General features: G+C 42.4%; 1 protein-coding gene across 1 annotated transcript in view; it reads right to left on the bottom strand.

The window, feature by feature from the left end:
* Positions 1 to 3165: 3165 nt before the first annotated feature.
* The window catches only part of SYBU (syntabulin), a 40794-nt gene continuing 18377 nt past the window's right edge, over positions 3166 to 25582 (bottom strand). Inside the window, exons 4-7 of the mRNA XM_041470755.1 lie at positions 10061 to 10163; positions 7495 to 7698; positions 6378 to 6527; positions 3166 to 5219 (exon numbers count right to left, since the gene is read on the bottom strand). Of these exons, the coding sequence (XP_041326689.1) occupies positions 4118 to 5219; positions 6378 to 6527; positions 7495 to 7698; positions 10061 to 10163 (1559 nt within the window). The 3' untranslated portion in view covers positions 3166 to 4117. The remainder of the gene's footprint in view (positions 5220 to 6377; positions 6528 to 7494; positions 7699 to 10060; positions 10164 to 25582) is intronic.

Consider the following 25582-nt stretch of genomic DNA (forward strand, 5'->3'; position numbering starts at 1 on the left):
CGTACTGCTTTGCTGTTCTTCCATCTACCTGCCAAATTTGAGCACAGCTGCTCTAGAGATTCCTCCCGTCTCTGCCCTGTGTTGACATGGTGCCAGCAGGGAGGACGCTGCTCTTGGAGGAAGTCTCTTGAATGGTGATAACCCATGCATTAGTATGTTTCGTCTCACTCCTGTGGTCTCTCTTCTTTCCTCCTTCCTATATCTTGATTTTTTTTCCTTGATAAATATGAAAACACTTTTGCTAAACTTACTGAGGCTGCTGCTCTGATACTATTTTTTTCCATTGGTTTGAGTTTCCTGAAGATCCTGTACACCCCTGTGTGCATTTCTTGTCTTTCCCTTCTACTGCCATATGCTCCCCCTTTTCTCATTCATATTTTACTTGTTGGCCATGTGTGGTTTTTTTTCTTTTTTTTTTCTTTCTTGGCTGAAAGCTGGACTTGATTGCTTTCACTGATATTCTTGACTGTGGAGGATTGACCTGCCAGGATGACTGAAAAATCCTTTCCTTGACTGTGCTGTAGTTGTTTGTGCTTGCCAGGTCCTGTGTTCATTTGTCTGAAGGGATTTGGAGTGAAATACTCAGTTATATAGGGTATACGTAAAATAGTGCTAAATATGTTTCAGGCATTGGAGATTAAGAGAGAGTTGATTTGCAGGGAAAGGAAGGAGAAATGTGTAATTACAAGTTGGGAACAGCCTTGCAAGAAGGGCATAAGGAAGGGTGAAAAGAGTCAACAAGCAGAAATTGATGCACAGCAAGTTCCACCTCAACATGAGGAAGAACTTCCTTACTTGAGTTGAGTGTGCGCTGGAACAGATTGCCCAGAGAGGTTGTAGTCTCCTCACCCCTAAAGATACTCAAGGAGTTCCTGGATGCAATTCTGTACCATGTGCTCCCTGCTTGAGAAGGGAGGTTGGACCAGATGACCAACTGTGGTGCCTTCCAGCCTGATGCGTTCTGTGATTTTATGAAGGATAGAGATGACTCTCCAGTGGGAAGGGGGTCAAATGCCTGAGCCTCAACATTTTCAGCAACAGGGTATGTTGGGTCCCTCCTAAGATTAATATGAAAGAAGGGCTTTTTTGTCCCTGGATGATAAATAAAATGTGTAATGGGATTATGAACATGCTTCCCTTCAGCCCAGGAAGAAGCTGATTTTGTGCCTATGCCCTAAGCCCAAATTCAAGTGTTCACTATTTTACCTATAGTGTATGAGCTGCATGTCCTCCTCACCTGCATGTTTTGAGATAAGACTTTCCAGTGGGGTAGGGGAGTGTGTATGAGTAATTTCTAAACTCAGAAAAAAAGGATGGGAGTTTTTATTGTACTGTTGGAGGCTGATGATCCTCCCCTAGTACAGCACCTTGTACAGCTCCTAGTACAGCACCAGCGAGATTCAGGTGAGACATGACTGAGACTTAAGTGTACTGTTAGAGGGGAAAAAAGTGAAGTTGGTATGTTTGGAGCAACAGCTGGCTTATTTTCTGTGGATAGTGGAACAAAGACCAAAGTCTGGGACTGGTGCATTATAGTAATTCAGGTGTGGTCTAACAAAGGGTATCTTGAGCTATGTCCTTGCAGTGTGGAGGAGGAAAGGTGGAGGCTTTTATCAGGAATGTGATTGGAATGCTGTCACCTCTCGCTGAGCGTAGTAGTTATGAGAGTTGAACATAGAGTCGTATGAGAGTTGAATTGACTGAATAATCTTCAGGGCAGAAAGAAACTTTGACATCGCTCTGGTTATGAGATCAGCCTATTGGCATCTTAAGTGTAAGTGTAGTTTTTTGCCGCTTTGTTGCCTCTTGCTGCAAAAACTCCCCACAAAGTCAACAGTGAATGCATCTAGAACTGAAGATCACTTTTTCTTCTAAATTATGGTGCATTTCAGTGTCACTCAAAGATCATTTAAACAATAATGGCTGTGAAAGGAAAATCCAACATTGTAATGAAGTTGGTAACATCAGGTATAAAATACTGCTCTCCTGGCCCTGCACAGACATTTTTTGATGTAAGAATAAAATTTTCTGTAATCTGTTTCAGTCCCAAGAAGAGATATTCAGGAAATATGAAAGTCCATGGTTGTGTAAAATTTATACTGATAATATCTCCAACTGGTAATTTTGGCCCTAGTGTCCCTATAATGTAAAAGCTTTTGAAAGTGACATTTGAGCAATATGCAGTGCAGCAGTGTGACAAGGCAAGCCAGATGGCTGCAGGCACCCAAGAAGGTCGGAGAACATGGAAGACAAAGTTATGGCAATATAAGCAAGATGCTGTCATGTCCATCTTTGTTAGATGGGGATTATATTTACTTCAAATGATCTGTTAATGTTCTCTTCCTTAATGTAATGCTTAATGAAGCTTCTAGAATCTCTACTGCAAACACAAAATAATTTACCACTCAGGCACCACAGGGACATGAAAAGTTTGCAAGTCACCTCTGTAAGGATCAGTATTATCCTGTTGAGTGTTGCAAATGCTCCCCACACATAACCAATTATACTCATTTGTGGAGTACTCATAACTTCCTTCCCAAAAGCTGCAGAGCAATACATGGCACTGTCAGGCTTCCCTGGATCCCTTCTCTGGGTCACACAAGGAAATACTGCACTTATTTTGCCGAAGGGGAAAACAGGAGGCCAGTGAGGTTTAAATGGCCAGAGATGGGGTTGAAAGCTTGGGTGGAGCCAGACAAACCCCACTGTTTTGCCTGTTGGGTAGCATTGCTGTCCTCTGATCTATCCACAGATCTTGGGTTTTGGATGTGGAGAATTCATGTTTTGATGGTCACAGTGTGCATGCACACTGAGACCACATGACTGTCAGATGGGTTAAATGCTAGAAAGACTGGTATTGTTCTGGGATTGCAGTGCTGAGGAGTTACAGGTTTCCAGATGATTGCACTGGGTTAAAGATTAGGTCACTTGCATCTGTGAAGGCAGTGTGAGGCAGCAGAGTGGGCTGTGTGTGCAACTGCAGCCCAGCTGGAGCCTTTAATCAGTGAGTGCTTACACTTGGAACTGGATTCACATTTTCTCAGTCTAATTCTGATCTCCTGGAACAGTACCTGATAAAGTACCTCCCCTAGCTTAGCCTGTGCCTGACAGCTCAGCTAGAACGGGGTACATTTTTATATCTTTCTACAGTAAAACACTCACACGTTTGACATATCTATCATGCTTTACTGAACTTGTGATTATAAAGGTAATTTACAATAAAGCAATTAAATAAACAATAAGTTAAAACACAATACATTTATACATAGTATTTCAAAGGGCTCAAAAGACTATCGGGTTCCAATACATAAAGACTTTAAAACAACATTAAGAATCAAAGTGTATCCACGCCTATACTTATCATTGTAACAAGTGTTAAGACTCCCAACGATGTACATTTTTGGTTACAGTCCCTGTATATGCACAAGACCAGTGAAATGCTCAAGCAATTGCACAATTGAGAAGAGCACTACATGAGACAGGCACAAACAATGTGCTGGAAGCTGCCTGGGGAATACGGGTTTTACCTCTAAATTGAATTGACACTTGGGACAACAAATGGAAAGCGCTAGCATGCTTTCTGGAGCACAGGTGTGATACCCTAAGGGAAGGTTAGTGCTGTCTAGAGAAATACCCCACCTTTCCCCAGCCACTTGTTCCCTTGTGCATCTCGCACCACCCTTGAGCCAGTGCAAAGCCAGTGCTTGTACATTTGCTCAGTGAACCATCCAGAGAGAGTGACTGAGCTTAATCCTAGCTCAGTGGTGGAACATGAAAGAGCACTAGGGTTGAATTCCTACTTCTCTGGTTATGTTCACTGTGCAGATGTGCTGGCACCAGAAAGTCACCAACACGGGGGAGGGACATGATGCCTGGGGGCAGGAGGACTATTTCTGTAAGCAGCAGTACTGTTAAAAACATCTTGTGGAAGTATGAGGTTCAGCTTATTTTTCTTAATTTTGAAACAAGGAACATGTTTTTAACTGATTTATAGTGCAAATCAAATAGTCAAAAGCAAATTATGGACTCTGCCAGAATATACAGTAAACTTTTATGATCTATCTCATCCCTCTTTCTCTCTGCCTCAGCCAGTTGGTGCCCAGGGACAGAGTAGACTTTAGGTTTTGATATTGAAGGGTGTTCGGCGTAAGGAGTGCAGGGCCACCAGGCAGCAACCACGAAGCAATGCTCCAATATTGTAAATAGGATCTGTTCCTCCTCTCTGAGTACTCAAAGCCCACACAATAGTTGGTACAACAGGGGCTGCTACAGCCAGAAGATCCCCAAGGAGACTGCTGCTCCAGTATCTCCTCTTTATTCCTGTATTAACATACTCATAACATGCTTCATCATCATGGGTTTCTGTAAAATCAAGTTCTTTCATGAAACGGTTTTCATTAACTCTGTGCTCCACCTTCCTGCATGGAGACTCCATAGGAGACAAAAGGATGGCAGAATTGGGATCACTTGGAGTTAAGTCCACTATGATACCAGAATCACTGAAGCTTCCAAGAGAAAATTCACCCAGTTCCTTCAGTGAAGAAGGTGGGCTTAGAGGACAGGTGTCTTGAGCTCTGAAGATGTTTTGAATGAGCTGCTCCACATCCAAGCTATATGGCACCACGTCAGTCTGGATGGCCTGTTCCACCATCATGTTGCTTTTTTCTTCTTCCTGGCAATAAGTTAGTTTTCCATCCAGAATGATTTCAAGCATCTCTTCATTTACAGCAGTACTGAAAGGAGCTGGATCACTCAACTCAGAGGTTGTGGTGGGCAAACTCTCTCCAGATGAGTCACTCCCGTTAGCTCTGTCCTCACTAAGAAGCAGATCACTGTCTGCCACCTCCTCCAGACCTTGGTCCTCTGTGATGGGGCTGTCTGGCAGGGTGGCACACAATGATAACAGCTTCCCCTCTGAGTCGCTCGTGTACTCCAGGCACTGCTCATCCCTCACAGAGTGGTTCTGAGCCATCTCCATGCTCTGCAGCAAAGATTCCAGTTTCTTGTTTTGAATGTTTATGTCTATGAAGTATTTCTGAATTTTTTTGTCTTTCTCAGCCAAGCTGTTTTTCATGCTTTCAATAACCTGCTTGAGTTGTTTAATTTCGCTTCTTGCTTCCTTTAAGGCCAGCTCTGCCTCCACACGATTGCATTCTTCTTCAATCCAGTCTTCCCTCATCCGTCCCAGCTGAGCTTTAAGCTCCTCTATTTCTGTTTCCCTGTGGCAAAATAAAAATGATGTAACACTTCTGCTGACTGCTCAGTTAAAGTCAACATGAGGCCCCCACCACACAGTGATGGCTCTGCTGCTGAGATGCTCCAAGAAGGAAACAAATTTCTCCAGGTGCCATTTGTGACCACCTCTGAGAGAGCCAAGATATGCCAGCTGATTGCTAATGGGAGTCACTGACCTCCCCACAAAACCAGCAGCCTTATGGGCTGTGCCATGATCCTGGGCAATCTGAGGCACAAGTGGTGACCTCTAGGTCACATCTAACCAACTGTAGTGCTTAAAATCTCCCCTACTGCCTCACCCTGGAGCAAATAGGAAACAGCTTCCTGGATGCATCCCTAGTGCCTGCCAGCAGCTTGTCACAGCCAGCCAGAGCCAAAGCTGGCCTCGGACAGCCAGGGAGCTCAGGTCTGACTTTCCCCAGCAGGGAGCCAGAGGCTACTGCAAGCACATGGGGAGAAAGTGGGGAAGAGGGCACTCCTATGTCATTTCCAGGCCTTGCTGATGCAGAGGAAGAGCACAGGGTCCCTGGAACTCTGTCTTGGGCTCCATTCAAACAGCCCTTTGTGACCCCTTGGGTTGTCTGTGCTGGAGAGCCAGCTCTCAGAGTGCAGTTTTAGTAAGAGACATCTGCTGCTGTGTAATGCATGTTGTCACTTCTTTGCTCAGCATCCACACAAAGGGCTATTGTGAAAAATTCAGTATGTAAGTGACAAAAACACAAATAGGCACAGTGGTTTCGGTATGAATTTTTCTTTCACTGGGGAAAAGGGGGACATTTGCAGTTCTACTTCACTGAGAGAGGTAGAACAGGACACTAAGATAACACATGATGGCAGGCAGAAACTGTTCTATGTATAAAAGCTCTCAATGTAAATCAGACTTGTAAAAAGTTGTCCTTTAAAAGTATTTTATTGTGAAAGTTCCAAGAAGGAAAAAGCGACAACTATATTTCTAAATAATTCATTGTTTTGCATCCCCTTAGTACACTCTGAAACCTGAAAACAACCTAACCAGACTAATCGTATTTCAAATTTCTTAATGGAAACTTCATTGATCAAGAAACGAGTAAAAACACACAGGATTCCCACCCCTAAATGTTCCCAAATAAATCTTTCTGACTGATTTCTAAAGTGAGGTTTACCTTTCTTTGAGTTTGCTTTCAGATTCCTTCAGCTTGGTTTTCAAATGTCTTACTGCCACTTCTTTCTGCTGCAGAGGAGTCAAATACTGCTCTGGATTTTGTGGCTTAATGCTGTGATTGTCACCACAAGAATTGTATCTCCCTGATCGCCTGAAAAAACCCAAAACAAACCATCACATAACATCACTCTTACAGTTCTTAAGTCCTGGCAGAATGAAAAACATCCTGTTGAATGAAAAATGCAAAACTTGACTCATCTGGGGCTCCTCAGTGTCCACACAAGTTACTTCATCTTGCAAATCAAAGTACTTGAGGAAACATGATTTGTAGGTACAGTGCAAGATTTACTATTTATTGTACTTGGTTTCAGTGTCATTACATCAAATGACGCTTTTAACTTCATTTTAACTTTAAAGTACCTGGCCATCCCCTGACCCCAAATGGGTGGTGTGCCCAAGAACAGGCAGGGCAAGGGCATCCATCTACAGCCAGCCAGGCGATGCAGCCCAAGGACTAAGTTCAGCTCCACACAGGGTTTATAAAGCTGAGCACACTGACATTTGCACTCATCCTGTCTAGCTTTGGGTGTGCATCTTACATGCTTGGCCGCTCAGTTGTCTGGGAGAGAGGGCAACAGCAGCAGCATGGTGGCCATTTCTTCTCTGCAACGTGTCACATGCTCTGGCAGGTATCTGTATTCTTTCCTATACAGGAAATTGCACTCCTTAGGGAGGTGCCTAAGGCTAGGCGGGGTGAATTTTCGCCCAAGTGTATCATGTTTCCTACACTACCCCACCCAAATCTCTTTGAAGTGAAAAGAACCCTACAACAAACAAACCAGTAAATCCTCATGAGAACTGATGGCATGAAATAGCCTGCCTTGGAGTGAAAACCAAATGCAAAGGACTTTGACTTAAAGTAAACTTGAATTCTACAGTGCTGAAACAATACAGCTTTTACATGGTATGGAGAACCTTGCTGACTGTTAAGTTACCTATATAAGGCATAATTACTATGGTGAGGAGCAAGATGACCTGCATGGCAACTCCAACAGCTCATCCCACACTACAGAGAGTGTCAATGTACCCAACATCAGGAGGCTGAAACACAGACTTGCCTCATCACTGGACTGCTGTCACTTCCTTTGTATGAGCCTGAGTTGCTGCTGCTGGCTGAAGAAGCCCGGTAACTCTGATGGATGTTAGCAGGACTCAGATGGTTTTTGCACAGTGCTGATGAAGCATCCTTTCCATGTGAAGCAGGTGGACTGGCTCCAGACTTGTAGGATAAGGATCCATTATTCCGACCATAAGGACCACGACTGGAGAAGAACCAAAATGGTGAAAGCATTATTCTCATCACACAACCCATTATATGTCTTATTTTACACACAAAGTTCTCTAAACAATAAACCAGAGAGATAACTGTGAGTGGCTGGAAAGAAATAAAGTTTAGTTCTGACATGATCAGGCACTGCATATTCTTCCACTGGCAGGGGACTCTCAGTCTGAATTACGTGTTCTAAGGAAATCTCAGGCATTTTACATCTCTCTGTGGACAGCACAGTTCCCAGTGACTCCATCAGATCATCCACGTTCCCTGAATCTTGGACTCTGTCAAGTAAGGAGAGGCCTGTGGTCTGGACAAATGCCAAAAGAACCACACTCCAGCTTTCCCTGGCCAGGCCTGCAGAGCGGTGCCTGTGCATGGAGGGCTGCTGTAAGACTGCTTTCATGCTCCTCGGCAAGCAGCCTGAGGGATCACAGTGTGCAATGAAAACAGATTTTGTTTGGGCCACTCTTCTGCCTTTGGCATACTGGGTGCTTCATCTGTCATGGTCAGCTATTCATTCACTTCGATATAGTCTGAGCCCCATGGAGAGCAGGCTGAAATAGTATTAAAAGAGACAAAGGAATGCACAATATTTTCTTTTTTTCTTCCAGTTTTTCTCATACATATTTACCTTTCTCTTTCCATTCTTTATTAAAGAATCTGTTAACTGTGTGTGCTTGAAAGCAATTGGTATCCTCCCTGCCTGACAGCTGCCCAAGGGCTGGAGTGCTCTGAGGCCAGCTGCCTGGGACGTGTCCCTTTCCTGCTCACTTGGTTTGTCAGCCTACACTACTGCACTGCTACCTTGACTCTCCCATTGAAGTTGTTCTTCTAAATGGTAATGAAAGGGCAGGTTTAAAAAAAAAAAAAAGAAAAATCTAAACACAAAATAATATAAAAAAGGCAAACCCAGCCTGCAAAAGAAAAGGCTTGAAAATAAAAAATCAAATACCACAGAATTATGAAGCAACATCTCTTCTTTAAATTGTTTCACTTGGTTTTTTCCCTTCTCAGCAAATGGAACAGTTTATAAGGAACAGATGGTTGAGTGGCTGCTGTGAACCTTCATCACACTGCTGTGGTTTGGGTGATTTTGTAATTATTTTACAATGAAGTACAGGACTGTGGTTTGTGACAACACTGAAGTGTTTCGTAGCAAGAACAGTTAAAAAAGAACATACTGCAAAGGAGATATCTCTTTCCACTTCATACAGTGTGTCATTAACTCTGGTATGTGGCAGAACTTGCAGAGACTTTGCTTAACATAGCAGGGCATCTGAAGGAGCCTTATTACAGAGGACTTCTGCCCAATACAGGATGTCAGTATGCTCTAGTTTAAAGCTATATTAAAGTGTCCAGTAGTATATGAAATGACACAGAATTTTACTGAAATTGAAGTGATTTTAGGGCTTCATATTATACTTAGTATAATTTTTTCCCACAGCCAGTAACTGTACTTGTTGAATGTAATCTAGAGGGAACTCAAGTAGTGTTTGTTTTCCTAAGAGCCTCATGATACAGACAGGAAAGTGCTCTCAAAGCCTCATTCTGACAGCCTCAGCGTGCCGGGGCACATCGCGACCTTCAGGACGCTGGTGTGACTCAGGCACGGGTACCCTGCTGCCATCCAGCCTGCCTGCCAGCTCTTCCACCACGGGCAGGAAACCAGTCCTGTCCCTGTGAACTCCTTCCTCCTGCTCCACAAAATGTAACCAGCAGGGATTGCGTGGGCAGAACACAACGTGCGCTGCTCCATCAAAATGCCCTTGCGTTCTCAAGCTGCCTGAACTGGCAATTCACAGATGACGGGGAGAAATCTTACAGAAATCTTTCATGAAAGGGTCACTTAGATGAGTATGATATAATTTTTTAAAAAAAACCCTGCCTATAGGCTGGGCAAGGGTATTTCAGAAAAAAAATCCAACATCAAAGGCAATACTGTCTACTTCTTACAACAACAAAGAAAAGATCATGATCTGGAAAGGTGCAAGCTCAGCTGGCAATATATGACAGGATAAAACAAATTGTTAAGACCAAAATGTTTAGGTTTACTAACTGTTAACTAACACACCCAGCTCTCTCCACTCCAGCCAATGCCTTTTCTATCTTACCTGATTCTATTTCTCGTACTTGCCATGAATAAACAAAAAAAAACCCCACAATAACTGGCTGATCTGGCATACTCACAATTTTTGTGCATTGAATACAGCATTTCTTTTCTTTCTTATATTGCAGTTCTTACCAGTGTGCTAGCCAAGAGCCTTGTGTTAACCTGATTGTTTTAAAATGCAAGACCTTACACAGTAGTCTATCTTTGCACTAGCTATTCAGGAAAAAATTGCTTTGCTTACTTGCGAGAAAAAGAAGATCTCTTGCTTCCAGCAGCCGACATATGGACTTCAGGTGCTGAAATACTGCCTGTGCTGCTTGAAGAGCTAAAATCGGCTTCACTGCCTGGAAAGGAAAAGGAAAGAGTGAAAACATGATGGAAATTATAACTCAAAGATTGTTTTCAAAATAACAGTGAATCACAAGCATCCTTCCTTTGTCTGTTCTGGGTGAATTTCAGAAGTTGCATGGATTTTCAAACATCCCTGGGGACAAGAGCTGGATTTGTTCCAGATTTTCCACATTTCTTCAGAACTGGCACTTCAACAAGAGCAGAAAAAAACCATTTGGACATAAAACCCTCACACTACAGAAGCCATTTTAGGTCTCAGACAGGAACACTTGCTGTGACAACCTGTTTGCTCTCTCACAGACATCGACAGACGAATGAGGCTGCTCACGTGGCTCCTTCAGGAGCACAGTGATTAGGAACACACCACTGTAACTGGGTATTTCTTATGCTTCAAACCATGCAGAAACACTGCTTGCTGCTTCTGTTTTGTTTTCCCAGATAACATAAATGTACATATGTATAGGTATAAACCTGTACAGGCTAATGGTGTATCTATATATTTATCTACACGCGTATGGAGATTTTCATGTGGTACAGAAGCATAGTGAGGCAGTTCTAATAACCTTCAAATAATCCAGTAATCACATGTAGGTCTCAAGTGCTTCTCAGGTACCAAGTCATCTGATTACTGATTTTCTACGGATCACACCTTTTATTTCACAAGCTCTGGCATATAAAAGGAAAACTGCTTTCATTTTGCTAAAGTAGATAGATGTACTAAGAAAGTCTTATCCTCTGGAAGAAAAACACACCAAAGCTGCAATTTTTTTTCCAATCTTTCAGTCTAATGGCAAACATCCTATGCCATACCCAGGTCTCATGCTGTTCAGCCACAGTAATGATTGGTGACTTTAGCTGAGGGGATGCAAATAACTCTCCAACATCCTTTAAGCAGCTGACCAAGCACAGCATTTCTCACCTGGGAATTTCTGGATGTCATCCCATGGATAGACATCCCCAGGCCAGCAGTTGCAAACCTGCCATTTTTGCTATCTTTTCCACACAGGAGAGATGCAGCTAGAGCCACCATCATCTGTTGCAGCTAGACCTTCTAGTCCTCAGTCTCTCTTAAATTCTACACAGAGCTGATGGTGAAAGGTGCATCTTTCACCCTGAACACCTGAGACTGGGAAAAGGTTTTGTCAGAGCCTGGCTTCACAGCCTTAAAGAGGCTGAGACAGCCAGCAACCATTCTTACCATCGGGCAACACTTAACAACTGGCCTTAGGATAAGGTGTGAATGGATTTAACCCAGTACTTTCCCTACCTCATGACATCTGAGATCAGCCTCCATTTCTCTGTGCCTCTGCATCAGCCCATCCCAGGATACTCCTCAGCCCAATTTCAAAGTACTCAGATACAAAGCTTAGCTTAGCTCTTCAAAAGGGGATCCCAGGGACCCAGTTCTAGCACCTCTAACCAGCTCCATACCCAGTACAATGCCCCTGATAATCAGACCCAAGCCACCACACCCATAACCAGATCAGAGCTGTGCGCAAATTTGCAAGGGGAGGAAGGAAAGCAGCAAAGCCACCTGGTTTCACAGAGTATTTATATCATGTTTACAGATGTAAATGTGAGTGACCCTCTCCTTGGGAAGCAAAATGATCATGGGACATGACATTCCAAGAAGCAACAGTTTTCCTGATAAACAAAATATCCCCATCTACAAGACTAACGTACATTCCAAATAATCTCTTGGTATCACACTACACCCAAAACTACTTTTCTAAACAAGACCCAAACATGTAAACACTTCACGCAGATGTCATACCTCTGGTGTTCCGGTCCCCAAAACATCCCTGTGCTTGCAGGACACCAGCAGCTTTCCCAAGGCAAGTCCTGGCTGCGGCACAGAGAGCAGGAGCCCTAGCCAAGGTTCACCTCTAGGTAAGCAGATCACATCATAATCAGATCTTGCTATCAAAAGCATCGCCGAGCAGCAAGGCTTAACAATCGCCTCTCCCTGACCTGCCCGGCTTGGAGCACCAAGAGCTGCAGGGCTGGGCACCGCTGGTAAGAGCCAACAGAGCCTGAAACCACAACCACACCATCAGCAGAGCTTTCTGAAAGACTGAACTGCATCTGAGACCAGGAACTGTGTCTGCAAAGCGTGAACTAACCTTTCTGGCCCCAGTTCTAATAACAGCTACACACAAGCTTAACACTTCACAGAGCAGACTACTTATGTTTAAAATTAGGCATGTGGCTATTTATAGGATCTTTGAGAACATTTTATAAGTTAAAGGGGTCACTGCTAGTAATGGTTCCAAGTGTACAAATGGTGTTCAAGCCAGTTTTGTGTGTAGCAGAGATTGACAGCAATGTTATTCAGAGACTGAAAAACATCTTTTCCCATTTGGTAGACATCTCTGAGCAAAATAACATGGCATCTATCCATAAAATATCCATTGCAACATATTCTCCTGGGTAGGCGTGACTTCTGTCTTACAAATATCTTAACAAAACGTGAAACTCTCCGTCTAGCAGCAGTGCAGGCAAGAGCTGAACACGGTTTCTCATTCTCCTAATGCCATTCTCCAGGCTGACAGCTTCCTAAGCATGACTCTTGATCATTTTTGTCACTGTGACTACGTAATGGCAAAAACTCACACATGTAAGCACCAGAACAGCCCATTAATTTAGTGCTAACAATGAAAGAGACTGACATTTCTCAACCCCACGTACCTTTGTCCTAAATGGCCGTAACACTTGTTTAGTTCCAATCAGAGACTTTTCACTTAAAATGACTCTTACCCCTTCCTGCAAAAGATGCTACACGTTGAGTCACCAGCTTCAGCAGTATGTCATTTGGAGTTCACTCACTCACATTCTTCCAGGCTGCAGCCATCAGTGTCCCAGCCCATGGAGACAGCCCGGTGTCCCTGCCGGGCAGCCCGTCCTCCGGCCTCCCCCCGCCCGGCAGCGGGCTCCGAGCAGCACGCCCACGCTATGGAGCAGAGCTCTGCACTGCTCTGAGCAATGGGAGGAACAGCACAGGGATGGCCAACCAAGTACCGTCACATTTTCCAGGGTTGCTCTTTGCTGGGAATGGGTATCTGAGAAGCAAGAGAGCAATCCCGCAGAGCCCAGCGCTCTTTACCGCTCTGTGGGCTGCGGCACCGAGCTGAGAGCGATCTGCAGGCAGCATCACTCCCTGCGCTGCCTTTTCCCCTCCTTGCTGCCCTGACAGCATCGCGACAGCCACTGGGCTCGGCTGACACCGAGGGAAGAGAAGGGAGCCCGTGCCAGCTGCGGGGCTGCCTCTGACGAGACCGCGGTCCCACCACGCGTGTGGCATCTGCCACCACTGCTCGCGGAGCTCACGCTCTCCTGTCGCAGCACGGGAATCAACTGGGAGACTCTTACGAATGTCTCAAGGGCAAGTTTCCCATCCTGCATCTGATGCAGTAAGAGATTTGGGGGCGGGATTGAGGAGCGGGAGAAGGAGCTGCCTGTGCGAGGGCCGTACGCCTCCAGCTGGCACGGCTGCGTGTTTATCCCAGCGGCGCAGGGCGGGGAAAAGCCTCACCTTTAACTGCATCCTCTGCCCTGGCCCAGCCACAGGGCAAGGACAACGGCGGTACAGCTCCCTCTTACAAGGAGCGTCTTACCCCTTCCTGCAAAAGAGGCTACGCGTTGAGTCACCAGCCTCAGCAGTATGTCATTTGGAGTTCACACATATACATATACATATACATATACATATACATATACATATACATATACATATAGTCATGTTAATGGAGTCAAAAGATACATATTGTACACCAGAAACGACCTAGGAAAGAAAACCACACTGCTCACATGCACTAAAAAGTGTAAAAAAACAAAAACAAAACAAAAACCAAACCAAACCAAAACAAGCTGCAGAGAAGCAATGAAATCTTGCTTTAACATTTCAGGCTTTTCTTCAAATAACACCCTTAAAAATGGCATATCTTTATATGTATATCAGTCTTGAAGTAGGTTTTGCATACAGCCAGTAAAATAGAGCTGTAAAAAAAACCCCCAAAAACCCAGTGCTGACAGAAACAGCTTGTCCTCAAATTGTAAAGCATTTAAATTTGCTGAGCTTTCTTGCCTTCAAAAGCACTTTGTGATACAGCAAAGTGACCAAAATATGCACACATATTAACCACTTTGGTGCAGTTACATGAGGAATAAATGGCATGCTGTCTCTCTAGATAGCTTGATTTTGAGACCCCCAGAGCTTGGGCCTGACTGTGTGAAAAAATATTCAGCAAGGTCACTAGAAGCAGCCAGAAAAGTAGAGAGAATTCAGTTGTAATGCCCACTAATGAAAGGACCTATATTTTTGAGAGATTTGGCTCAATTTATCTTGAGAGCTTTAATTCCCAGCTACATCTCTAGCACCAATATTTAACAGCATAAGCAGTATATTTCCAGGAAGCACTAACACTGCTTTTATTTTTCTATTTAATATGGGGTTGTTCCTGCAAGATTTTGTACACCACAAACGACCTAGGAAAGAAAACCACACTGCTTACATGCACTCACAAATGTAAAAAAAAAAAAAAAACAAAACAAACAAAAACTGCAAAGAAGCAATGAAATTTTGCTTTAACATTTCAGGCTTTTCTTCAGATAACACCCTTAAAAACAACCCATTTTGAAGCAAAGTCTCCTTGTGGGAAATGTGCTGAATTCAAAGTGTAAAGACCTTAGATGACAGTGGGTTTTGGTTCCAGTCCCTGGCCTTTGACTTATTATTTATTTGACTTAGGATTATTGTATGGGAGACTCTTATTTTGGACTTAACTATTAAAATAACACCCTTAAAAATGGCATATCTTTATATGTATATCAGTCTTGAAGTAGGTTTTGCATACAGCCAGTAAAATAGAGCTGTAAAAAAAACCCCCAAAAACCCAGTGCTGACAGAAACAGCTTGTCCTCAAATTGTAAAGCATTTAAATTTGCTGAGCTTTCTTGCCTTCAAAAGCACTTTGTGATACAGCAAAGTGACCAAAATATGCACACATATTAACCACTTTGGTGCAGTTACATGAGGAATAAATGGCATGCTGTCTCTCTAGATAGCTTGATTTTGAGACCCCCAGAGCTTGGGCCTGACTGTGTGAAAAAATATTCAGCAAGGTCACTAGAAGCAGCCAGAAAAGTAGAGAGAATTCAGTTGTAATGCCCACTAATGAAAGGACCTATATTTTTGAGAGATTTGGCTCAATTTATCTTGAGAGCTTTAATTCCCAGCTACATCTCTAGCGCCAATATTTAACAGCATAAGCAGTATATTTCCAGGAAGCACTAACACTGCTTTTATTTTTCTATTTAATATGGGGTTGTTCCTGCAAGATTTTGTACACCACAAACGACCTAGGAAAGAAAACCACACTGCTTACATGCACTCACAAATGTAAAAAAAAAAAAAAAACAAAACAAACAAAAACTGCAAAGAAGCAATGAAATTTTGCTTTAACATTTCAGGCTTTTCTTCAGATAACACCCTTAAAAACAACCCATTTTGAAGCAAAGTCTCCTTGTGGGAAATGTGCTGAATTCAAAGTGTAAAGACCTTAGATGACAGTGGGTTTTGGTTCCAGTCCCTGGCCTTTGACTTATTATTTATTTGACTTAGGATTATTGTATGGGAGACTCTTATTTTGGACTTAACTATTAAATTTCTCACTGAACAGTAACTGGGTAAAAGCAGATGTAACCTTGAGAGCAAGGAGCAGGTCACAGCTCTCCTCCATGTGGACTGCTGTAATCTCTGGGTGACAAAAGCTGCTCTCACATGCTCTGCCTCTGCCAGTGTCACTCTCTTCACTATAATGAGAGGGGAGGAAGCTGAGGATGCCCAGTAGGTTGCATTGGTTCAGGAACTCTTAGGATTAGTGTAGAATTAGGCTCCTTTGGTCTAAAGAGGGCACTGGACTCAGATCTTTTCCTCAAGCTCTAACTGCTCAGGTGTGACACAGCACAGACTGGTAGCACTGGCACTGCCCATATTTTAGAGGAATGAAACCTGCTGGATGCCTGCACTCACAGAGATGGTCTGGCTCTGGTATGGAGGTTCACACTGAATCCAAGGCATGCACGTGGGCACAGCCAGGACTACAGGCAGGTGACTAAGTCTGGGAGATGGGCACTTCTGGCATTCTCTCTGCTGTGAATCTTGGATTTTAGTACTGAATCACCCCTCTGGTTTTATACAAGGTTTAGTCATTGAACTCACATTTGTGAGTTGTGCTCCACAAATAATGGCAAGAAACTGGGTACAGCAGTGTCTGGCATCCTCAGTCCTAAGGCAACAGGCATCCCTTCCCTATCCCACTGCACTGGCCAATGAATGAAGCCATCACTCCCACTCTTTGGTGGACATCCACCCAACTGCTGGACAGTGCTCCCTCAGCAGCAGGTCTGTGGTCACATTTCAGCTGTGCGCTTGGCCCAGTGACAGCTGGCATCTTGGGCAGCTGGCAGAGACGCAGTCAGAGGGGATGTAGAGAAAAACTTTGGGTGTGTGTCTCCATAAATTGTTCAAATGTGTTGGGCAAGAAGACTTGCAGCTCAAAACCAGACAGACTTTTGGGAAGGACTGCAACACAGATCTTGCTTCCCTGTGTTTGGATCAAAATGCAATTTTACAAATTATTATTTATCTTGATTTTGGCTCATTTTTCTTGCTTATTTTTTTACTTTGAAAGAAGGATTGTTATCAAATAATTAATCTCATTAAGCAGTTTTCTGATCTAAGTACTATAGTTTTAGTAGTAATCTGAACCACACAAATGCAAATTATAAGCATTGCAGATCTCAACATGAATACATAATGTGACTTATGTATTCTGTGAAACCACAATCAATCAAGCTCTTCTCTCAAAACACAGTCACTACAAAATAATTACTGACACTGGCTGAGAGCCATCATGCATATTCTGCATATCACTATGATCTGGGCTTGTGTTTTTCTTAATTGTTTCTAATTCACTGATTTGTAGAGAAGCCAAAAGCGGATGTTGGAACAGACAAAGAGCATTACAAGTTGGAGTTTTTTGCTGCTTTATTTATTGTTAAGGCTGTTTTTCATACAGAAGTCAGGCTGACCTAATTATTTTTTTTGTGCTTCTGTATGGAGCTTGAGCCATTCTAACACCTTAAAAACTACTCCCACAGTTTCACTCTTCTGAGCCTGAAGTGACCTTTGTCAGGGGGAACATATGCTCATGGAGCAGAAGGGAACAGTCTGGGGAACTTATCTTCATGTTCAAACAAAAAGGCTCTTTGTTCTCAGAGACAGAAGGATGCTGCTTTCCTACACCAACCTCAATACAAACATTGAGACTGGAGGTTCAAAAACTACACTGGGAGTTTTATAAGTAATGCTAAACTTGCATTTGACAGTTTTATAAATGATATCTTTAATCCACCTATGGACAAGTATGTTTTTTAACCAACCATGCAGTACCACCTCAGGGGATTTTTTTATGTACCGGGCAGTACTATTTGCTCTGTTTGAAGGGAAATGGATAGGCTGGTCAGAAGTATTTTTAGGAACTGGAAAATGTCATCTTTGGCAGGGATAACCTAGCAGTACACAGAGAGGCAGCAAACTTCATCACAGACTGGGAAAAGATCCCAGCCCTCCCGTCACGTTGGTGGCAGAAGTTTAACAAAGGGCTTTCAGAGGCCCCTTCAACAACAGATTCTCCCAAATCTGGTTTCTGTGTGCAAGGAGGAGGGCACAGTGCATCTGCAACTGCGTGAAATTGCATGCAAAACCTGATTCAAGTGAAAGCTTCTGCATAGTCACCCTTAATATAAGACATATGGTTTTCATTTCAATGTGCATAAAACATTTTAAATCAGTTTGACATGTTTTCAACAGGCAAGGGAAAAACACTGGAAGGAGAAACATATCTGGGGGGTAACTGATGAAACAACCCTGCAATTCCAGGATGAAAAGCAAAATTTGTTGTAAGCTAATAAAATATTTACTGTAACACACATGTTGAAATTATTACAAAAAACTAATGAAGTTCAAGTGCCATCTGTTGAAAAGAACAGTAAAACCTTACGCAATTGGTTGCATAAACTATATTTTTTTACAGTAACAAATCCAAGGTAAGTCTGAGGCCAATGCATTTCAAGTTATGACTGCCATAATTTGCTCCTTTTTTTTCTACTCTTACTGTTAAGAAGCAAAAATGACAGACAAGAAGCCTGTGCTTTTTCAGCTTATTCATCCTTGCAGGTTTGTGGTCAAGCTGTATTCCACCAGCTCTAGCAAACAGACTCAGCCTGCCCAGATTTCAAAAGCCAACAGCTTCCTATTATTTACAGAATCTAAGAAAGGTGGAACACAGACCTGTAATGAAGTGCCTCAGCATGGAAGCAAGACAATGTAATACTCACAAAATATGAGACAAACCTGGCAGAATTTTCATTTCTTTAAAATATATTTTATGTAACGGTGTATATAAAATACACTATTATAAAGCAGGTTTGCTATTTTTATATGCCACATTGAGGGCAGTACATTTCAGAGTCCTTGGGGAAGCCATGTCCACCTTGCAGTGGCTGGAGGCTGAACGTACAAAACGAGGCTGGTTTGGAACTGGTGCTCTCCCTATGTGCCATCTCAGCTGGGAACCACCTCCCACCAGCCTCACTCAGCAAAGCTTCTCAGCTCTGCCAAACACATTTCTGTGCATGCCTAGAAGCAGGTCAGCTAAAAAGTGGTGAACGGTTTGATGGCTCTTTCGAAAGACCTGAGTGGGTGGTTCACACTACACCACATAAATCAGGATCCACACAAAACAAACCCAGTGACAGCTTTTATGCTGTCTGCTTTTCTTGGAAAAGAAAGGCTCCACCTGGGATTCTTAGAGCCAGGCTTTGAACTGGGAGGATGCTGCACATGATGTCCCCATCACACCCCCAGGAACACAGCATGCAGCAATAAGAACTTGATAAAGAGATGAGGCCCCATCCTTGCAGCTTGTCATGCCCTTCTCCAGCTCCTCCATAAAACCACCTAGTAGTTTAGAATGCCTGTCTTCACTAACTCCTGCTACATGGGTGAAATCCATACAGGCCAGAATTTCCCACAGCTCCCACCTCCATCAGAAGGCTCCACCCTACAGACAACACAGCCGAGAAAACTGTTCTCTGCAATCTAGAGCTTTAGCAAAGTTGAGACACTTCTATCTAGTTGTTCTGGCTGCTGGGTTTTGTTTTGTGATTATTGCAGTTTCTTTACTGGAACACGGACTGGACATGCATTTTTCCTTTCTCCTAGGCTCTTCCCAAGCTCAGAATTTTTAACTTCAAGGGACAACCAAAACAGAGTGAAGATATCTAAAGCACAGCTTCATTGGGATTTAGATATCTACATACATAAAAACAAGTAAAATACCACTGCTTAAATAGGCCAGATGTTTAAAATGACACCACTATCTGCAAAAATCTGATAGTTGTTTATGCGTGACCTTCCCTTTCTGAGCCCAGCCACCACCCACTCACCAAAGCCTTGAAACGACAGTGAAATCAAGTGAGACTGGCATGACTAAAATAAAGACATTAATTTAGCTTTCCATTCCTATGCATAAATACAGATATATAAACACAAGGAACATATTGATTGATCCACTCAATACTGCTCAAAAGTACTTGAAATAATAACTCTGAGGGAAATAAATATTTTAGGTAGTAATTTGGTCACCAAAAAAAACAAGATCAGAGAACACTGATCTTTAAGTCAAACTGATCTTTAAGTCTTGATATTTAAGTCAAACATGGCCAGAAAAATATAAAATCAGATTTTTCTACTTTCTGTTTGAAATGATGCTTTAATTATGAAAGCTAATAAATGCCTTTCTTCTTTTAAAAATGGGGTAAGACATAAAAATAAATCCCCCAAAATTCAAAATATTTTAGACTGAATAAGGCCTTTGTTCAGTTTGAAACAAAGATTTTCTTAAATGTTTTGATTTGGCAGCAACCCCCAAATCAATTGTTTGCATAGCTCTGCTTTTAACATAGTAAGATGTCAGACAAAAAAGCAATAGGGGATGAAAAAAAAAAACCAGAAAAGGAAATAATCTATCAATTCCCGAGTAAACACTGCTCAGAAAACACTTTAAATCCCATGAATCTCATTAAAAATGCATTAATAACCTGGAGAAATTCCAAAAAAGGTCAACAATAATGATAACAGCATGAGAGGGTTCTGTTTATGAAGGGAGATTAAGGGAATGCAATTTGTTTATTCTAAGATAAAAATGCATAATGACAACACAGTTTATCATGGGAGGGGGAATATAGCTGGAAAAGTGTAAAGAAAACTATGTAACAGCAACACAGGGTTCTGGCTGTAATGCATGTTATTTCATGAAAAATTACTTGAAATAAAAACTCATGGTGAGTGGGAGCTGTGCATAGGAAAATGTATCTGGAATAGGTTCAGAGTACTTTAACCGGGGAAAGCTAGGAAGCTATTTTAAACATTGGCATAAATAATACAGATTGTAATTTAAAAGCAGAGGACAAAAAAAAAAAAAAAAATTCCTAAGGGAAGATTCATAATGGACTCTTTCTCATGCACAAGTGGGCTGAAACCCACAGAAAGCAAACACAAGGCACAGAAAACTCACTGCAGTAAATACACAAATTTCAAGGCATGTTCTATATTGACCTCACATACATTTTAGAACAAGTACTTAAGAGTGTGCAGTGTGTATAACATAGGTTTCTCCTTTCTGGCTCAAATTCCACTCTGGATTAGTAATGGAGAAAAAAACCCAAACAAACCTGCTTGAATATACAAAAAGAATTTTATTGTTTTTACTGAAGATCACAGCTATTGCCATCTTCAATACCTACCTCTAAACCCCAGGGCCCTTCTTATGCCAGGCCCTCAGCTGCCTTTTCCTGATGCAGGAGCACATCCTGCAAGCCCCCGGAGACCTTCATTTCTATCAAAAGGCATTTGGGTCTAAAAGATGTATTGTGTGGCAGGGATGTCATCCTGTGCAGCATCCCCGGCAGTCCCTGCAGCAGCCCCACACCCGGTCCCCTGCTCCCTGTGACCTGCAGTCAGAGCAGTGGCTCTCCTGGACCAAGAGCGAGGTTAAGCTGGAGGCCGCGGGCATCCTTAGGCCACGATCTGCCTGTGACAGTGGCCGTCCCACTTTCTGTGTGTCTGCAGCAACAGCAGTGCAATTAACGGGCCAGGGAGAGAGAGACAAAGGAGTTACCGTGTGCCTGCTGGGAGTTCAGCTCTGAACCCCCAGTAAAAGAGGAACGGCATGAAAGTGGAGCAGCTTCCCTGGGAGCAGCCACGCCACATCCCCTCAGCCTGCCCGGCGGCTCTGTATTAGGGCACTCCTCTACTTCGTGCCATAGTCCATCCTCCAAAAGGCACACAAAGACATCTAAATCGAAGCTCCTTTTCCATTTCCTGAACTAAGCAACAAGGACATCCTTTTATTTATTTATTTATTGTAAGGAAGGAGGTATGTAACTGCAGACTTTTGCCCAATGCCCTGAACTGCAGGTGGCCTGTGCCACCAGTGCAGAGCTGGGCAGGTCACTGTGTAGAACAGGAAGGACTCAGGCTTTCAGCTTTTACTTGCCAATTGCTCTTTACAACTTGCTGGCTTCTTTTTTGGATCCTCCATTTTCGCTGTGACATCTGAGCACTTGCTGCAGCCTGAGTCTTCTGAACAAAGAAATCTATTTCGAGAGGCCACAGCCTACCCACTAATTGCCTATGTCTCTACTAAGCAACATCTAAAATCATGTTTTAGAAAGGGCTGGATTATAAAATTTATGACACAGAATGACACAGACGGTTTTTCTATGCCACTTTATCAGGAATTTGTAGACCTGTGTTACATACTATGAAATGCTTTGAAGCTGAAGCACTACTTGTAGCTTATATTTTGCTTATTCATGTTTACAAGAAATGTTTGGGTGTATGAACATGTTCTTCCCCAGCAATTCAAACAAATTTGTTTAAATTAAAAGTTTAAATCTAAAATACATATAAATCTAACTTAAAAACGTACTGCTATGCTAATATTTTTTACCTTTCTAAGCATCTTTTGCTTAAAATATTTAGATTATAATTACATTCCAGTATTATTTTTCAGAAACTACAGAGCACTTATTTCACTTCAGTGTATTTAGTTAACTCTAGCACTTACTTCAGTGTATTTAGTTAGCTGTAGTTAACTTTAGGACTTTAGTTAACTTTTAAACTTCAGTTAACTAAAACCACTTAATTTCTGCGAATCCATAGCACAAAATGGGATTCAGAATCTCCCTTTGCAATGCTAGGCAGCTTGGGCAGTAGTCCTCACAAAATAGACAAATGGAGAGTGCCTAAGCATTTCAGGGATGAATGGAAGAGGAAAAACCATCTAATTAGAGCTACTTGAAGGTCCCTGTGTGCTCTTCAAGCACAAACTTTCTTCCACAATTGAACGTTTAAGAAATTCCCTTTCCATTAAAAAAAGAAAGAAGCCAAAAACAAAAAAAAAAAAAAAAAGAAAGAAAAGTCACAGAGACTGTGGTTGACTTCAGTAAGAGCCAAGAGCAGAGGTGTCAGAGGCCTGATGAGGACACAGGAGAGGCGCGTAAGATTCATCTGACTAAACGTGGAAGTCTTCCATGTCTCAGCCAACCTCAGTCCCATTCTCAGTCAACATAACAAGTGACTCCTCAAGTAAATGCTTTAATATTTGGTCAGAAAGGTCACACACCAGATACAGTGGATTCATTCATTCTACCACCTTTAAAACAAAACAGGACCTTAGTGCACTCATGCAGGCAAAGATAATTAATCCCTACACTGCAGATTGGGAGGTCAGATAACTTAGGGGCCATTTCTGCTCTATTCATGAAGACCATGAATTCACATGTCCCTCACCTCCAAAATAGTTCCTATAACCCCTAGAAGGGAAATGGCAGGTTCACCTGTTAAAGCTGTTTTGTGTCCTTTAAGCAATGGAACCAATCACAAGGACCAGAGACAGTCAGACCCCATGTGCTACTGAAGGTTGTCTAAGGAGACAATTAGAGTCCAATTTCACTTCCTCTGAATCACAAAAGGTGAGGGATTTATGCCAGACAGAGGAGCTCCAACCAATGGGATCTACTTGCTATGCTGGGTCTAGAACTAGAAGGAAATATTCAAAGGGGCCATGAGAATCCAGATGTCCTGGAGTTTGTGGGGGAGGCTGGGCTTTGCAAATGCCAGATCCTCAGCAGTATCACCCTCACCACCATCCCCCAAACCTTGCAGGCTGGCCACCTTCCAGCCCTTACTGACTGCTACAACCACCAGACTTCTGCAGGGTGATGTCCCTCTGGGCTCAACTCCACAGCACAAGCTCTGAGGATGGCATGGGCTGGAACCCAGACAGGGTGTCCTCACTTCTGGAGGGTGAGATGTGCATGTGCATCCCCCCCAGAGCCCACCCTGCTCCTCTGGGACCCGCAGAACCAAGGATTTAATAACTGCCTGTGCTGGCAAGTGAGGCAAGCAAACCTGCACTGCTCCATAGCAACAGACATGAAATTAAAGCAGTAAAATATGCAGGAGGACTCAGCACATACAGAATGATTATCCAGAAACATTTTTTTATTTAGAAAATCAGCAGTAGCTATTTTGTGTGGGTGAAAATGAAAGGTGAAGGGAAAGAAGAAAAGCAAGAGTAACTAAAGGAAAGAAGAAAAGCAAAAGTAACTGAGGAAAATGAATAGGGTCAAAAACTGCCACAACTGTATTTGCTAGATTCTGTATTAGAAAAGGTCTCAGAAACTTTAGTGTCACAAATGAAATTATGAAATACAGATAATAGAAAGGGAGAAGAGTGTGGCTGAAACTGCACAGGAAACAAATGATGCATATGGTTGGATTTGAATGTCAGGATGGTTATAATGGCTGCTATCAGGTGTGGGACAGGAAGTGAAGCATTCAAAGCATGTGCTTACATCTGAGAAAGATGCTTTCTCCCTTTTTATGCCAAGGTGATGTTTTAAAAAACAGATCAAAAGCCTTCCAGAAGCACAAGTACTTGACCACTGTGTATCTGCTCTTTGCCAAATATCAAGTGGCTTAAAGACATAATGCTCAAGTTAAAGCCCTCCACATCTGGTTTAAGTTACTCAGGGAACCTGGATTTTTGCTCTTCCTCTTTTCACTTGCAACTTCCTCTGTATCTGTCAGAGAATCTATGCTCTACACTTATCAATAAGCATTGTCAGATCAAGAGATTCCTTGGTATTAATTCAAGTAATTTAAGGGAAGAACTAATGGTCAGTAATAGGCAAAACGTTCCATTATTTGCTATCAACTCAATTAATTTGGTCAATTTTCAGAACCTTTTTTGTTCTATGACCAATTATTTAAAGTGCACTGAACCTGGAGTAGCCCATTTCCTAATTTCAGCATTCTTATGCATGTGACAGCAGCCACATAGCTAAGTAATTGAATATTCCTAGGACTGAAAGCATGAATTTCCCAATTTCACCATTCAAGTATGGTTATCACTGCTTGCAGGATGGGAACATGGTGTTCACTGATTAAATACCGCATTTGTAACCAGGTTAAATGTTCTTTGTCATACCCTTGTTCTAAATTATCCCTCCTGCAAAAGGGGCAGTCTTGGAATGTGGGTTATGAGGTCCTGTTAAATAAGTTACAGCAAAAAGACAGACACCAGTCTTCTCATTGCTCTTACCTCTGTGGGATGGAATGAAGAATGCCAATTTATTTTAACAATCAGTCAATGCACTTTGCTATCTCCAAACAGAGGTTTTCCATTGGTTTTGGTGTGGGTATTTTTTCAAACAACCAAACAGCGTGACTTTGTGTTAGAATACACAGTACACCAGCAGCATTTTAAGAAGTGTTTCAACATAATAGGTAGACGTCCTAGCAAGTAGTTAAAAAGATTCATGAATTTCTTTGTGTGCCATAGGAATTGTTCAAGTTAGCACATTCTGTAACTTGGTTTTTGTATTCTGTTCTGCTGCTCCTGAATAACAGGGACAACAGATCTATTATTTTCCAACTGCTTGCAGAAATTTGGTACAGAGAATAAAGAAAAGTTATGCAAATACCAGATACAATGTTCTTGGATAAATGTGCTGGTAAAACACGTCTTTCTAATATTTTATTGAACTTTCCAAGATAAAACAAAGTCCTGTCATTGCAAATGATGCACTCACAAGGAAGTTCTTGACAGTGAAATAAATTTCCATAATTACCTGTAAGACAATCCTCTCAGAAAACTTACATACCAAATCATGTTTTTCAAGTGAAGCACATACACACACATACATCAGAGTCAGACACTGCTATTCCCCACACTGTCAGACTGAAATGAGGGAATGAGTTGACAAAAGACCTGTAAAA

The sequence above is a fragment of the Pyrgilauda ruficollis genome, unplaced genomic scaffold, assembly GCF_017590135.1.
Source record: "Pyrgilauda ruficollis isolate IOZ18807 unplaced genomic scaffold, ASM1759013v1 scaffold25, whole genome shotgun sequence".
NCBI lineage: Eukaryota > Metazoa > Chordata > Aves > Passeriformes > Passeridae > Pyrgilauda > Pyrgilauda ruficollis.